This window comes from Rattus rattus, chromosome 5, assembly GCF_011064425.1.
Source record: "Rattus rattus isolate New Zealand chromosome 5, Rrattus_CSIRO_v1, whole genome shotgun sequence".
Classification (NCBI taxonomy): Eukaryota; Metazoa; Chordata; class Mammalia; order Rodentia; family Muridae; genus Rattus; species Rattus rattus.
In genome coordinates, this window is record NC_046158.1 from 104,086,626 (window position 1) to 104,102,461 (window position 15,836).

The window sequence follows — 15,836 nt, forward strand, 5'->3', positions numbered from 1 at the left end:
GAGATGCATGAGGCCGTGGGAGAATAGAGTCACGCAACTGAGAAAACTCTGGATAGAATTAGACTTCTACACGCAGGCCCCCATACAAGCATGCCCACACATGCTTGCACACACAAATACACAGAAGAGAAAAAATGCAAAGGAAAAACGATCTGAACTTATTCCTAAGGAGGGTCTAATGCTTTTTCAAACATTATAGAAAAATTCACTTTGCAGGACCTTCTTACATACAAGAAGACTGACATACAATATTGGTTTTGAATTAACCAGTCACATATAGCCATATGTATAAATATATTATGATTTCTACTTCCTAAAACGCAACTAATTTTGCAAAGAAATAAAAAAGAAAACCTTTAATTACCCTATAAAAGAAACATCTCCAGACTCTGGGTTACCTTTTTCAGCGCTGTGGGTCGTTTCAGCTTTGCAATTTCCTTCTCTTTTCCCTTTTTTGCTTTAGAGGAAGTAATGTCCAGAGAATTAAAGGATGTCAAGCACGGCTGACTTCTGGTCAGGGTTTTTCTGTTAGAGTCTTTAGTGTGAAAAGTGCCTGTGGTGACAACTGAAAACAGACTCAAGCGTTAGAGTCACTATTGCAGCCAAATGCCCACGTGCTGACAATCTCGATAAATCCTCAAAAACACAGAGATTCTCTTCCCATGGCAACAGACAGAAAAGACAGCATGATGACAGGCTGGCAGCACTGCTCAGACACAGCTTCCTTCCGGGGCTTCAGTCAGTCAACCTAGAGTTCTCAAGTCAGCTGGACACCTGGACAGCTTCCAGACAGCCTGGTCCACCTGAGTGCTCCTCACCCTTACTCACACTTGTGCAGCCTCTGGCTCCTCTGCTCAGCCCAGTGTCAGGAGGAACGAGGACTGTCCTGCTACCCAGCACCTGCTACCTACACCCCGTTCAGACCTCACTCCAGCCCTGATCCTTTAGCGTCTCTAACCCTCCGAATCTCACCCCTCCACTCTGGCAGCTTGTTTGTCATTTCCTTGAGAAGACACTGCCCAAATTACAAAAGAAAAAAAGTCCAAAAGGAAGGGACAGACATCCTTCCTCCTGTCCAAGGCCTACTAACCACCTCAGTTCCTAATGCCACTTTAATTCCTCTGGGACTTGTTCTGTCCCTTTTCTTTGATTGCCCCCCTCCCACCCCTGTCTGAAAGAAAAGCTGGCTTGGGAGGCAAACCCAAAGCCTAGTCCTGTAACTGGCCTGCTTCAGCCTACAGTGCTCTTACTGCTCCCTTTTCCCAGTAAAACTTCTCGGTACCATTCTAACCCCTTTGTTTTCCAAACCACTACCATCTGGCCTTGGCCTTATCCACTCTCTTGTAAGTATACTGAAAAGACCCAACAGAACTTTGCAGTTGCCAAATACAATTTCCCAACCTTCAAAACTTCTCCCCAGGCCTCTTCTAACATCATTCATTCATTCATATTTATTTGTCTGGCTCCTCTTCCTTTTATTACGGAAACCTGGTCACTCCAAGGGCTTCTCCTTCATTCTAAATGACTTCTAACCTGAACTACACATGTATAAACACATGACAAATGGGACCACCAGGGCCTCCGCCGCTAGCATTTCACGTCCAAGGCCACTGTCAACTCTCCTTAGGTCACTGTGGTATCCTCATAGCACTCTTCACTAAGCCAGAGAGCGCAGGTACAGTATGTGTGTGAGGGTGTGCCTGCACATGTGTCCATACCCATGTGAAGCCAGATGTTGGTGCTGTGTGTCTTCCCAATCACTGTCAATCCTAGTTTTAAGACATGTTCTCTCACCAATTCAGCTGCACTAGCTAGATAATATGCTGAATCTGCTGGTCTCTGTGTCTCTCACACTGGGATTACAGTGTGCATTGCCTGGCTTTTACACAGTACTAGAGATCCACACTCAGGTCCTCAAGCTCATGTGGAAATAACTTCACTGATGGAGCCATCTCTCCAACACCCTGCACTTGTCTTCGACCTATTTCTACAGCCTACTACTCCATGCTCCGTCAGGTCCTTGCAAATGTTCACTCCCATTCTTTTCTTATGTTTCCTAATACCTTCATTCTATTCAATACTTTCAAATAAAGACTGGGAACAAAAGGGAGTCTCATTTCTATATGCCAAGAACCCAACTCATTCTTCAAGGTCCAGTTAAACACTGCCTTCCATGACTTGTGACCTTTATTTCTCTTCATCGACTGCCATAAACCACTGTCTTCTACAGGCTCACAGAACTTGATGTATGTCTCCTAAGACACCACTGTTGATCATGTATTTATGTGTGTCTATTCTCCTACAAGACAACCAATGACTGGCTCAACTTGAGACCCATCTATCTAAAAGCTAAGCCCTGATGCTATTAATGACTCTGCTATGCTTGCAGACAGGAGCCTAGCATAGCTGTCTCCTGAGAGCCAGTTCATTCAGCAGTGGATAACGTTTTACCCAGACACATGGATAAACGTGCACCATGTGGATGCCTGCTGAAGGGCATCAGGTGCCCTGGAACAGAAGTTGTGAATGGCTGTGAGCTGCCACTTGAGTGCTGGAAACTAAAGCCAGGTCTTCTGCAAGAGTAAGCTCTTACTCGTGGGTCAGCTCGAAGCTGAGCCAGGTATGTGTTTTCTGAGTAGGTCTGTCTTCATCTTCCCCATAATCCCAATGCTCCGACTGCACATTTTATACACTGATACTATATTTATTTAACATTACTTTTATTAACTCAATCACAGCTGTAAAACTGAGATGTAGTTCAGTGGCAGAAGTTTATCTCCTATTCAAACACCTCAGATTCAAGCATTAGAAAAAGGTTGGAGATTTAGTTCAATGGTAAAGTGTTTGCCTAGCCAAGCACAAGGCCCTGGGTTTAGTTCCCAGCAACTAAAGAAAAATAAACTGTTAAAATGACAGATATCTGGGCATGGTGGCTCACCAGTAGTTTCTGCATTTGGGAAACCAAGGCAGTGGGATTACTTCAGCCTTGTCTCACAAAAGAAAGACAGCAATTAACAATAACAAAAATCCTAACCAAGTCTCAACGGTCACAGGTAAACAACCTCCTCTTTGTAACAATATGCACTAGTTTGACCCAGTTTCTGAACACTTTGCATTTATCATCTCATCCCCCCAGCAACCATGATTATGCACTATCACTACTCCAATTTAACACAAAGAACTAAAAGATGGGAAGATAAGTATCTTCCTAAAGAAACACTTCAAAGAGCGGCTTCTAACCCCAGCAGCCTGACTGCAGCCTCAGCTCTGAGCTGCAGAACCGCTTCCATCCATCGCAGGAGCTTGCTACTGTGCACTCACTGTCACCTCTACCAAGTTCCTCACAGCAGGGGTTTCCACCAAGTGAGGAGCAGCCACAGGTTTCGGCATCCTGCACAGACGCTGCCACCCATTCCTATCTTTGACCTACTCAACAGTCCTGGGCTGGGACCATCTGGGAACAGAACACGAGACAATTCTGCTTCTCAGCATTCGTGCTTTCAAATGGTGCCCTGCCCTCTTTTGTGCTATACCTAGTCCTCTAGAAGAAAAGGCGGGGGATCGAACACTGAACCTTATATCTGGTTAGACTGCGGGAAGCCAGATCAGTGTCTCATTCACACATATAAAGCTATCAACACTTGTCATTCTTATCCTCTGATTTTTTTACTTTAACCCTTGAAGAAGAAAAGCAAACAAAATAAAACAAACAAATAAGCCTAATAAGAATGGGGCCAGGGAAAGAGGGCTCAGCAGCTAAGTGTCCGTACCACAAGTGTGACAACCTGAGTTCAGCTGACCCTCAGTACTGGTGCAGGACTGATGGAGACAGAGTCCTGGAATCTGTTCTCTGACATCAACTTGCTCAACACAACATGGGCACCACAGACTCTCTTTGGGGGTAGGGACCACGTAAAGAGTAGGGAAAAGTGTAGCTAGACCCAGAGGCTGCAGTGAACTAAGGCATCACCTGGATGTGCCAGCGGTCTGGTGTTGGTGATCTGACGGGCTTTCATTGCCTGCTGTTGCTTCTCCAGAGCAGCCAGCATATCCCCTAAATCCAGCTGCACTGGGGTTTTATTCTTTTTTCCAGCTGCTTTTGATAGAGCTTCCTAAGAGATGGATAAGAAAGGGTTCATTTTTTGTGACTGGGAAAGTCTGACGAATTGTAATTACACTGGTACTCCCATCCATCCCAACACAATCACAGACAAGCACAACTGTGCAGAAATTACTTATACCTGCAACTTTTTTTGCTCCATACTTATTTCTGAGTATTCCTGTGCTGTGGCAAGGGCTGCAGCTAAGGCCTTTTTCTTCTGACTCTTAGCTCGTTTAGGAACTGAGGTGGTAATGGGGATCGGAGTCTGAACTATATTGATGGGTGAGTTCTCAGGTAGGTCATCCAACTATGAAACAGGAGAAACACATCTGTTAGTCATTTCACAGAAGTCAACAGTGAAGAAAGACAATGCAGACTGAGGCAGACTGCAGGACGAAAGGAGACTCAAGAGGACTCAGGATCATAAAGAACAGGGTAAGCAGGAGGCCCATTTAGGAATAGGAGACAAAGGGACAAACTGAACATAACAGGTGATGCTCGTCTAGGGAAGTTTGCATACAGAATGTATGTGGTATAAGAGCATTTAAGGTTTCCTCATCTAATAAGAGAACTGCCGACGTCCCCAAAACTACTTTTGTTTAGGAAAAGAAACATTAAGGCTCAAAAGGTACAAGAGTTTGCTGCCAAGATGGAAACCTGAGAGAAACAGCTCATGCAAGTGTCCTCCGTCCGTCCTCCCCAAGCACTCTGTGCACACATACACACACACACACACACACACACACACAGTGGATCTAAGGGAGTGCTGCAAGCACGCAGTGAGCATACTGCCCAACACACCACGCCGCCCTACACCCTTTATACCACCCCAAGATTCCTTGCGGTATAGCCCAAGTTGAAAAGGTGTTCTGTTTTTCTTATAATTTTGAAAGGGGTTACTCACTACTTTTGAAGAAAGTTTCTGTTGAATAGTCTCATCTTTAGAATTTCCATTCTCACTTAGTTCTTGAAACCCATCTTCATCCTGAAATAGTTTCACTTTGTCAGTGAAAATGTTCAGTGCTAACCCTACAAAGGGGTGTGTGAGAGTGTGTACATGCCTTCATGTCTGTGTGGGTGCGTGGTGTGTGTGCTCATACACATGCACACATATGTGTTTGCTGGGGATCAAACCCAGGGCCTTACTTATGCCAGGTAACCACTGTATCAATGAGCGACGTCCCCAGCACAGGAACTTTCCTCACTGTTACATGACAGCTCTCAAAGGTAGGGAAACAATGCACATTTGCATCCCACTGTTGAGCTACTCTAAATCACCCTTAAAAAGGACATTTTATTTCTGCCATGCTAAACCTATTTACTTAAGCATGAAGTCATGTCCACATGCATCCGTCCTTTAGATTTCTGTAACTACTTTTTTATTTTTAGACTAAGTTTATCCTAAGATAGGTAACTGCAAAGAATTCAAATGGACTTTATCACATTCAGATAATGGAGAAGATTTTAAACAGGTTAGTAGTCATTTTTAAATTTATTCCATTCCCTCATACATACCATCTTAAGAATAATGTTTAAAATGTTTTTATTCAAATTAACCTCTTAGTCAATATCCTTCTGATTGAATGGAAACAATCATACAAGTGGTCTATAATTAAACTGTCATATTTATATTTAAACTTCTGAGACTAAAATTAACTTTTGTTGAAAGAAAGAAGTAACATTCTATCAATCACAAAAATGTTCAACTTGCATAAGTCGGCAAGTAGTAAAGACAAAGACGGCCAATCCAAGACCACGGACTCTGCCCAAAGCCCCGTATCTGAGAACAGAGAGAAGACTATGCTTAAACGTCCTGAGAGCTGGGAAAGTGCTAACTTTGGAAGCATGAGGAGCTGTTCAATTCCCAGACCCTAAGTAACAGCAGCTGCGTAGGGCAGGCATGGAGATGGATCCCAGTGCTGCGAAGTGAAGACAGGCAGATCCATGAGGCTCACCAGCCAGCCTGCCTCACTTTATCACCAACCTCCAGGCTAATGAAGAACCGTTTGTCAAAAAAATCAAAGTGGATGGTGTCTGAGGGGCAAGACCTGAGGTTGTCCTCTGACTTCCATATGCAAACAAACAGAACCCACAGTAAACAAAGAAACATGGTCGAGAGTTGGCAGGCTACCAGCTCAGTTACGTCCCGGGCCCAGATCTAGGGCTCCGAGTGACTACCTACGATCTGCCGGAGCTCATGAAAGGGTTGGTCCGACAGATCCAAAGCTGCATGACCACCATGGTACAGGGCAACAACAGGATATGTGAGGGGCGTCTGGGTGGTAATACAGCAGAAGCCAGAAGCCTCTAACTGGAAAAATGGCTCACTGCAATGAACATGTGCAAGCAAAGGAGTGTAGACAAAAGGTACACTGCATGACACAGTGACACACTGTGACGCACTGTGACGCACCATGACACACTACTGCTTCCATGACAAGACGGGACTTTTCCTATCTTATTTTATTTTGGGGGGAGGTTGCAAAGGCAGAGGATAGGTATGAAGGGATGGGGAGATGAGTGGGGTTAGGGGTCATGATGTGAAATTCACAAAGAATCAGTAAAACGTTAAACGATGAGTCAGTGTATCATGTTACTTATAATTTAACAGGGTAACCTGCTGACACATGAAAATACAGCATTTATAACACAATCACCAAATTCATTTTTAATGAAGAGTTTTTTAGAATAGTTTATAAATAAAATTTGAAAATTACCTCAAAATATAAAGACTCAGAATTTGGGTCACTTCTGTGAGACTGAGTAGAGTTTAAGTGCTTATTGTCTTGTCTTTTTTGCAAATTCTGTCTTCTTTCTGAGGAAGTACTGTGTCCTCGGCATCTGAATCCAACCTGAGAAAGAAACTACTATTCCCATTAACTGTCTCATGAAACACAGCACTTTACAAAGTGCGTAACTTACCTTCAACAGTTAAAGCGTCTGATGAGACACGACACTGTATGGCTTTTCTCTGCCCAGAAGCTGAACACTTTTACCAGCATCACTTCTAGGAGCCAAAGCCTGACATGCCTAAGGTCCTCCAGGTGGTGAACAGTCCTTCCGGCTAACGGTGACGTCCGCCACACAGCAGAGTACTCATTAGCTGGCCATGAGGTACGCGTGGCTAGTAAACTAATCACCTGAATCATCTCTAGAGAACCAGCTGACTGGGAAGGGCCAACAGTGAAAAGATCACACAGACAAGTAGACATAGGAGACCAAAACCTCCAGGTTATCCTTGGCCAGTCTGGCCTAAAAAGCAGCCCTAGAGAAAACTCTTCAGTAAGAACTCTGCCTTCAAGGCAAAGTTGAAAGGCTGAAGAAGAAAGGTGGCAGAGTCTATATAACCCCAACACTACAGCAGAAGAGGCAGGACTGTACAGTCGGGGCCAACCAGGGTTACGATATGAAGAATGGCGGTAGTAGCTGAAGTACAAGGCAAGATCCTCAGTCAGAAATGAAACAAACATACCCCCACCCAGCATGCACACTCGAGCAAAGAAAAAGGGAGGGGAAAGGAGTAGGGGGAGGAGGGGGAAGAAGAAGGGTTAAAGAGACAGAACGTTATCTAGTCACATGAAGTCCTATTATCCTGTTACAGGAGCTGTTTGTATCTCCCCGACATCCTTGTGTAGAGATCCTAAGTCCTGGGAGACAGGCTCTGGGAAGTGATCAGGTCAGAGAGCAGAGCATCATGGATGAGATTTATGAAGCTATAAAAAGATCCAAAGAACCTCAGCTGCTCTTCTACTTAAGGGCAACGTTGAAAGTAAGAACCAAGAAGCAGGCCTTCGGCAGACACTTCTTCACCAGCCAGCTGCCCTTCCTGTACCCGACCCTGGAACACTAAACCCTTCTGCTCACAAGCACCAAGTCAATGGCACTTTCTATGGTAATCAGATGAGACATTTTACTAATAAGCCAGAAAATACTTCACTGTCAGAGGGTAAAGAAAAAGCATGTGTTCAAATTCTCTCTTAAGAAGAGATGTTAGCTGACACCAAACACCCCTCAGAAGGAATAAAGAGATTTAAGACGCCCCTCTCCATTGACACCTACCTCATAACCCTAACACCAAACGATGTGAGGCAGGCATGAGGGCAAATCAAGGACATAGCTTCTGAAATCACAAGCAGAGCCCTGCACCTAGCCTATTGTCATGCCTGCCACTGTGAACCAGTTAGTGTATATGTACTGCTGGATCAAAACTACTCAACAGTGTTTCTGTAAAAGCAAATGCAACTTGATTGTTTTATGTGGAGCTAAGAAGTATTAGGTCTGTCAGACATGGAACTCATACATGAGGCAGAAACAGACAGATCTCATGAGTTTGAGGCCAGCCTGGTCTACAGAGTGAGTTCATGCCAGTCAAGGCTACACAGAAAGACCCAATCACCAAAAAAGAGAGGGAGCGGGGGAGGGAAGAGAGAGAGAAAAGGAAAAATGCCAGTAACTTAGAACTTCCAAACTAACAGTTTCAACAAGGTTCCTGAGAACCAGATTTTCCAACAGCCTGAGTAAACCAATAATCTCATAACTGAGTGCTTCCGTCAGTTCTTCTAAGTCTGCTGCTGAGACACGGTAGTCTGGAAATTCAAGAAGCAGCGGCATCACCAAGTTCAAAGATAGCCTGGTCTACATAGGTAGTTTCAAGCTAGACACAGCTACAGGGCGGGACTCTGCTTCAAAATAAAGAAACAGGTATAAGGAATAAAACAGAGGGATAAAGAGAGACAGGGGCGGGAGGGGGGCGGTGAGGAATAAAATCAAGATTCAATGATGGCATACTTGTAACCCCAGTTCTGGGAGGCTGAGGAAGGAGACTAAAGGTCAAGGCCTGCCTAGACAATACACTGAGACTTGACCTCAAAATAAATCAAGGTAAAAAGAAACAGACAAGCATCAGAGTAAGCAAAGACACGCTGAAACAAGTTTACACAAGTAACTAAAAAACACCAAGATGCACAACTACATCAAAACCTTTTGAAAATCTAACTATCATGTTCATCTGAATATTGTCTCCCTCAAGTGATCCTGTTTAGACCTTGATTCCTGGAAGATTTGGCACCACTAAGAGGTGTGGAACTTCCAAGAGGTGGGACCTGGAGCTGTGGGAAGGGCTCAGGCAGTAAAGTACTTGCCTGTCTCGCATGAGGACCTGGGTTTGATTATCAGAATCCACTTTTAAAGGTACCAGATGTGGTGGCACGTACTTCTTTTTCTTTTTCTTTTTTTTTTTTTTCGGAGCTGGGGACCGAACCCAGGGCCTTGCGCTTGTTAGGCAAGTGCTCTACCGCTTAGCTAAATCCCCAACCCGCCGGGGACGTACTTCTAATTCCAATGCAGGAAGGCAGAGCCAGTGGGATGACTGGGGCGTGCTGGCCAGTCAGTCTGGACTGCTAAGAGCCAAGCTGAATGTGATCCGTACGTCTCCTGGCTTTCCCTTCACTGTTTGTATCTTCAATGGTTAATCTGTGTGTAGCACAGGCGCACACTTGTTTGCACAGATGCATGTGCCTCTGTGTGCAGACAGAGGTCAGAGAGAGGCATGGGGTGTCCTGCTCTGTCAGGCTCAGCTTCATTCCCTGGATTCAGGGTCTCTCAGTGAACCAGGAGCTAGGATGGTGGCCAGGAAGCTGTAGCAATCCCCTTGTCTCTGCCCCCACAGAGGCAGGGTTTCTGACACACACATCCATGACTAACACTTTACAGAGGTGCTGAGGACTTCCAGGTCCTCATGCTGGCACAGCAAGCATTATTACCCACTCAGCCAGCTCTCCAGTCCCATGTCAGTGAGTAAAAGTACTCGCTGCTTTGATAATATGGACAACCATGTGCTACCATTCATCATTAAGTCTCTGATAAAAATATCTGGAAACACTGTAGTATAAAAGTAGCACAAGGACAGGTGAGAACATCTAGGGAGTGAAAGTGCTTGTTTCCTGGGAAGCCTGGTTGACCTGTGCTTGACCCCTGGGATGCACATGAGGTGGAAGGAGAGCTTCTGCAGTTACTTGTTGGACTATACACATTCACATGTACAGACACTCACCCACACAAAGACACACAAAAAAAGAACTGGTATAAATAAATAGAGGCCACTATTTGCTGTAGGATTCACCTCTAAAAGCCTTTAAAGTCTAGAAAACAATCAGAAATTGCAAAGGAGCAGCATTATGTTTTGACTTAAAAAGGAGTTGGTATTTGGGGGAAAAACAAATATATACTTAAGAAAAATCTTAGCACAAGGGAACATCGGTGGTAGAGGGAAGATACACTCTCAAACTCCACCTCTAATGCTTTAGGAATGAAGGAGGAAGCACACAATAAAGATCTGCTAAGTACAGCGGCACATGGCAGCAGCACTTTGGAGACTAAGGCAGGAAGGTCGCAAGTTCAGAGCAACTTGGGCTGCTGAGTAAGTTCCAGACTTGCCTCAGCTCTAGGGCAAGACCCCCCTCAAAAAAAAAGAACAAGATACACTCACTGCTTGGCTTCTTTTTTCTCACCAATTATCAGGCAGAGATAAAGGACTTAAAATGTTTTTCCCCTCCCCTCAGGGTTATTTCCTTTAATGGACACAGATACAAAACGAGCAAACAACAAAACCAAGGCCAGGACCCAGCCCAGACTCTTAGCAAGGCAGGCAGTTCCAACTCCAGCAAAGTCAGTAAACACTTCACGTTTTGTTTAGTCTTTATCATCAAATAAAGCTAAAGCTGGATTGCCTCGTGAGCCTGAAACAAAGATGGCCTGAACCAGGAAGGGGCATCCCTCCTCCTTCCTGGCAGCCCGAGGGACTGTCTGGCTAGTGAAGGGCAGCAGCAGGCAGACAGACCCATCGCTCTGCTCTAACTTCGGGTCCATTCGTATGTGTATGACAGCTCTAATTCCTTAACTAGATATATAAGGAATCCAGGAAGCCTATCAAAAATGAAAAGGAGAAATAATGACCAATAACAACTCCCTGATTTGACAGCCAAACAACACGTGAAGACAGTCACTGTAGACAGAGGCATAGCTGGGCACAGCCCACTCAGCATGACTGACCAGCACCTGCCTAGTCTGGCCACACTGTGGCACCAGGTAACCATCAATGTGACAATGGCACTAGTATACAAGAGTGGTAATAAGCCACATCAAAATATCCAAGCTGAAGAGATGGTTCAGCAGGCCTGGTGCCCAGAGACTGACCCTTATCCTACAAGCTGTCCTAATCCTACAGCCACTGCATGGTTAGAAAGCCTAAAGACCAGACTGCAGTCCTTAAGCTCAGCCACTCATTCTTTTTTGTTTTGTTTTTGAGACAGGGTTTCTCTGTGTAGCCCTGGATGTCCTGGACCTTGCTTTGAAAACCAGGATAGCCTTGAAGTGACTGGGATCTGCTGCTTCAGCCTCCTGAGTGCTGGCATTAAAGGCATACCTGACTAGCTCAAACAGCCATTCTTAAGAATGAGAAGAGGATCTAGGTTTTGATATGGAAGGAAAACAGGCACAACAAGTGAAAGGTAGATGGGGGTCTTCTTTTCCAAACTTTATAACACACTTACTCAGACACAGAGTAGAAACATGGTACCACTTACATCCATATTCTTACCACCTTCATGCAACACATTACCTACCAGGTCATTACTTATGCCTTACTAGCAAAGGCATTTGACAAGTTATAGCTATAGGAGCTTCCTGTGTATGTGTGTGATATGCATGCATGTGTTCATGTATGCACATATGCATGTGTGCAAGCCTTCGTGTTCTCAGACAAAAACCTGAGGTGTCCTTCCTCAGAAAACAACCACATTTGTTTCTGTAAGGCAGGTTCTCATGGCCTGGGGCATGGCAACTCTGCACTCATGCAATCATTGTGTGTGCCTTCCTCTGCATCTCTCCACCCTATTATTTTGAGACACAACCTCTCTCACTGAACCTGAAGATCACAGTTAGCTAAGGTGGCTGCCTCCCCAGCTCTGTGACTGTTGATGTACTCTTACGAGAGTACTTAAGTGTTGATGTACTCTTACGAGAGTACTTAAGTAGGTGCTGGGGAGTCAAACTCAGATCCTCATGCTTACCACAGCCCACAGGAGTTCACATTTAGATAACTTTTGCATCTTTAAAACTTAAGGATACTGTGATTCCTAATTGCTATACTCTGATTCCTGAATGCTACACCATTATTATAAATTTAATTTATCCATCTCACACCTAATCAAATTTCCAAAATCATTCAAAGTACCTGTGAATTATTTCTTTGTTCGGTTTGCCTTCCACCTCTAGAAAATGCCTGGTTTTTTTCCATCCAAGGTCTTTTCTGAGTTGCCTGGCAAGTTACTTTGGGCCAGTTTACACCACCTGTATCAAATATGTAAAGATATTAAAGATAAGATTTGTTGATAAATAAGGCCAAAATCTAAACAGCTGAGTCACTACAGACACGGAATTTTTCTGTAAGTTTAAAACTGCATGTGCACTCTTAGTGACACAAATGCCATCCTGCATAATGGTCTTCACCACATTTTCTCAACGTGTTCAGGACACTACATATACTTCTCAATTAACTCGAAGCACTGGAGACTTCCAGGCTTTGTTCTAACACTGGTTAGCTCCACACTTAAAGGAAAACTTGAATGGACAAAGAATAAAGTACACACGAAAAGAAAAAGAAACACTGCAGAAAATAATTACCTGTGCAGCCCGAGGACTCCGAATGCTAAAAAACACGAAACAGAGAGGACGATTACTTCCTAATTCAGAGGCAATATGCCACACCTTGCAAATGTTTCATAATTTAACCTAGTGTTAAGTATATTGTTACTGAGAATGAGTGCTTTCTATTTTCAAGAAAAGTAAAGTACTATGGTTACTAAGAATTGCTCAAAAGAAAAAGAAAAAAGAGCGCTTCAGCTTCAACAAAGTACTAAGAGCAGGAATAAAAACTGCAAACAAACACAAAATAGAAACAGAGCATTACGCACGCTTATGGTCCCAGAGGCAGGGTCACGCAGAGCCCCTGGTGCAGGCTGGTTGTTGTGCTTGGGGCTGCAGTAACCGCTGTCGCTGTCAATGTCAGCTTCACTGGCCCCCTGCTCACTGGAGGACTCTGCAGCAGGGTGGGACGCTCTTCTCCTCCTGCCTTTGCCTTTCCAGAGCATTGTGGCTGTGCTCTCCGAGAGAGACTTATTAGCAATGTCTGATGGGAAATCTACAGGGCAAGGCAAGGCAAGTGGACAATTATGATGACCAAGTTTATACATTCTTGTTAAATTATTAATTAAAATGGCAGTTTGTAAATGGAAAAATGTGACTCTGAAAAAATCATTTAAAATGCTCCTAACAACTTGTAACACAGTGTCATTATAAAAATAAAATACTTGTATCATAATTCTAAACATGACCAGCCCTTTAAGAGAGGACACGGCTAACCTTTCGAGGCCACCACACGTGCCTCAGCAGTCTACCACTTACCCCTCACCACTACCCTGTGTTTAGTTTTCACTCACTTTCCCTTATGGATTTTCCATTGATTTTCATAATTCTAAAACAGAAAGCATGCACTTTTATAGCTTTTTATTATATTACCAAAATATCAGCTGCATCTTCTTATCCCAGCTCCCTCCACATTAGTTTTAACCTTCAGCTGTACAGTGCTAATAATTAATGCCACTGTAATACAGACTGCTTTTACATGGGTAAACTAATGCATTTAAACTTTCTACCACTCACGGTACGCTTCGGTTGTTTTGCTATTAAAAACAAACAGCTGGGCATGGTGGCATATAACTTTAATCCCAGTATTCAGGAGGCAAAGGCAGGAGGATCTCTATGAGTTCAAGGCCAGCCTAGTCTACAGAGCTCAGTACAGGTCAGTTAGAGCTACCCTGAGTTCCTATCTCAAAGCAAACAACCAACCCACTGTTGATTGGAGGGAACGAGGGGCACGATAATCAAAATGTGTGCATGAAACTGTCAAAGAAGGGATTCAATGAAAGCTGACTGGCTTTAGTAAAAATCTGATGGCCAGTTAGTTGGGCAGGAAATGGAAGGCAGAACACAAAGGAACTCTGGGAAGAAAGAAGTACTTTTGCCAGGATCCACGAGAGGAGATGGACGTGACTATGGGTCTAGAAGGTATAGCTAACCGTGTGGCAGATGGGGCTAGGTGGTCAGGTTAATTTAGATGAGAGTCTACCCAGCTAAGGCCTAAGCTCTGTGTGGTTGTTTAGGGCACTAGCTGGTTAAGAGCTGCTGCCATATTAATTTCCAGCATTAACTAATATATACAGAATATTAATCATCATTTTACACTTGTATCCTAGAACTGCCTTTGTAGACCAGGCTAGGCTCAAACTCAAGATCCACATGCCTCTGTCTCCCTAATGCTGGGATTAAAAACATGTGTTTCCCTCTCCCTTCCCACCTCAAAAAACCTAAAGCCAGGCATGATGGCCCTTGCCTTTAACAGCAGCTCTTGGAGGCAGAGGCGGACAGATCTCTGCGTTCAAGGCTAGCCTAGTCTACAGTGATTCCCATGACAACCAGGACTACACAGAAAAATCATGTCTCAACAAACAAAAAAGCATGTACCCAGTTCAGACAGTACTGTTCAGAACCTTGCCAGGGTTTACAAAGGGATGCAGAAATGGATCACCATGAGGAAGGACAGCTCTGGAATGCACGACTTTCCCCATAACTACTGCAGGCATTGCAGCCCATTAAGCACATTGCTTTTAGGCCCTACACAGCAAGATGGCGTTTAACTAATTCCAAGATACTCTTTCTGCTCATATATAAGGTAATATGACTAAATATCCAACAGAAAGGACTGCATAATGAAGAGCAAAAACTACTTCATTCATGTCAATCTACACCAGTTTAGGGAATCCTCTCATATGTGATGGTATTTTTAAGAGTTTTTGTGGATATATATCACTTATATGAAATGAGTTTCATTATGTTTACAGTTTGTTTTTTTTTTTTTTTACTTTTTTTTGAATAGGGGGGGGGTGGAGTACAGATGGTCACAAGACCAGAGGTGTCAGACTCCATGGAGCTGTAGTTACAGGCCACCGTGAGGCACATGACACGGCTGTTGAAGCCAATCACCTGACCCCTGGAAGAGCAGTAAGAGTTTTAAGCACTGAGCCGTCTCTGCAGTCCTTACAATATTCTTTTGAGACAGGGTTTCAGAATGTAGCTGAGAGGGCCTTGAGCTCAGAAGGCAGAGACAGAGTCCCAAACACAAGCTAGCTAGACACACTAGCCAAGGCATCGAAGGAGGTCCAGGCTCAGTGAGAGCCCCTGCCTCAATATGAAGGAAGGAAAGCAACAGAGGACGTTCAGTATCAATGTTGACCTACACACACCTACCCACACATGTGAGAGCAACAAGTAAATAAGCAGACAGAGTACTGCCTTACCAGTTTGCTGTGAGGCATCAACCAGAAGCACAATCTTTGATCGGCTATCAGGACCTGCTGCACTTGTTTCTTTCTGAGTAGCCACGTTCTTCACCTGTGGTCTTTTGTTTTTTATATGTTGTTGTAAAAGCTGTGGCTGAGTTAAGTTTAAAAGACGAAGGAAAAAAAAAAAAAAAGAAGCAGCGGCCAGTGAATGAGGGAATGTACTAAACATAAACTACACAGTCATTACAGAAAGACCTAAATGTGTCCCACAAAACATTATCCACTAAGGAGCATCAGAGGCTAAACAATGCACCATAAGATAAGCACACTCAACA

At 44.0% G+C, this 15,836-nt stretch overlaps 1 protein-coding gene across 1 annotated transcript in view; it reads right to left on the minus strand.

The window, feature by feature from the left end:
- The window catches only part of Secisbp2l (SECIS binding protein 2 like), a 43,595-nt gene that overhangs the window by 15,629 nt on the left and 12,130 nt on the right, over positions 1-15,836 (minus strand). The window contains exons 4-12 of the mRNA XM_032904122.1: positions 15,517-15,652; positions 13,075-13,301; positions 12,785-12,809; positions 12,336-12,451; positions 6,820-6,954; positions 5,007-5,087; positions 4,242-4,409; positions 3,971-4,112; positions 399-565 (exon numbers count right to left, since the gene is read on the minus strand). Of these exons, the coding sequence (XP_032760013.1) occupies positions 399-565; positions 3,971-4,112; positions 4,242-4,409; positions 5,007-5,087; positions 6,820-6,954; positions 12,336-12,451; positions 12,785-12,809; positions 13,075-13,301; positions 15,517-15,652 (1,197 nt within the window). The remainder of the gene's footprint in view (positions 1-398; positions 566-3,970; positions 4,113-4,241; positions 4,410-5,006; positions 5,088-6,819; positions 6,955-12,335; positions 12,452-12,784; positions 12,810-13,074; positions 13,302-15,516; positions 15,653-15,836) is intronic.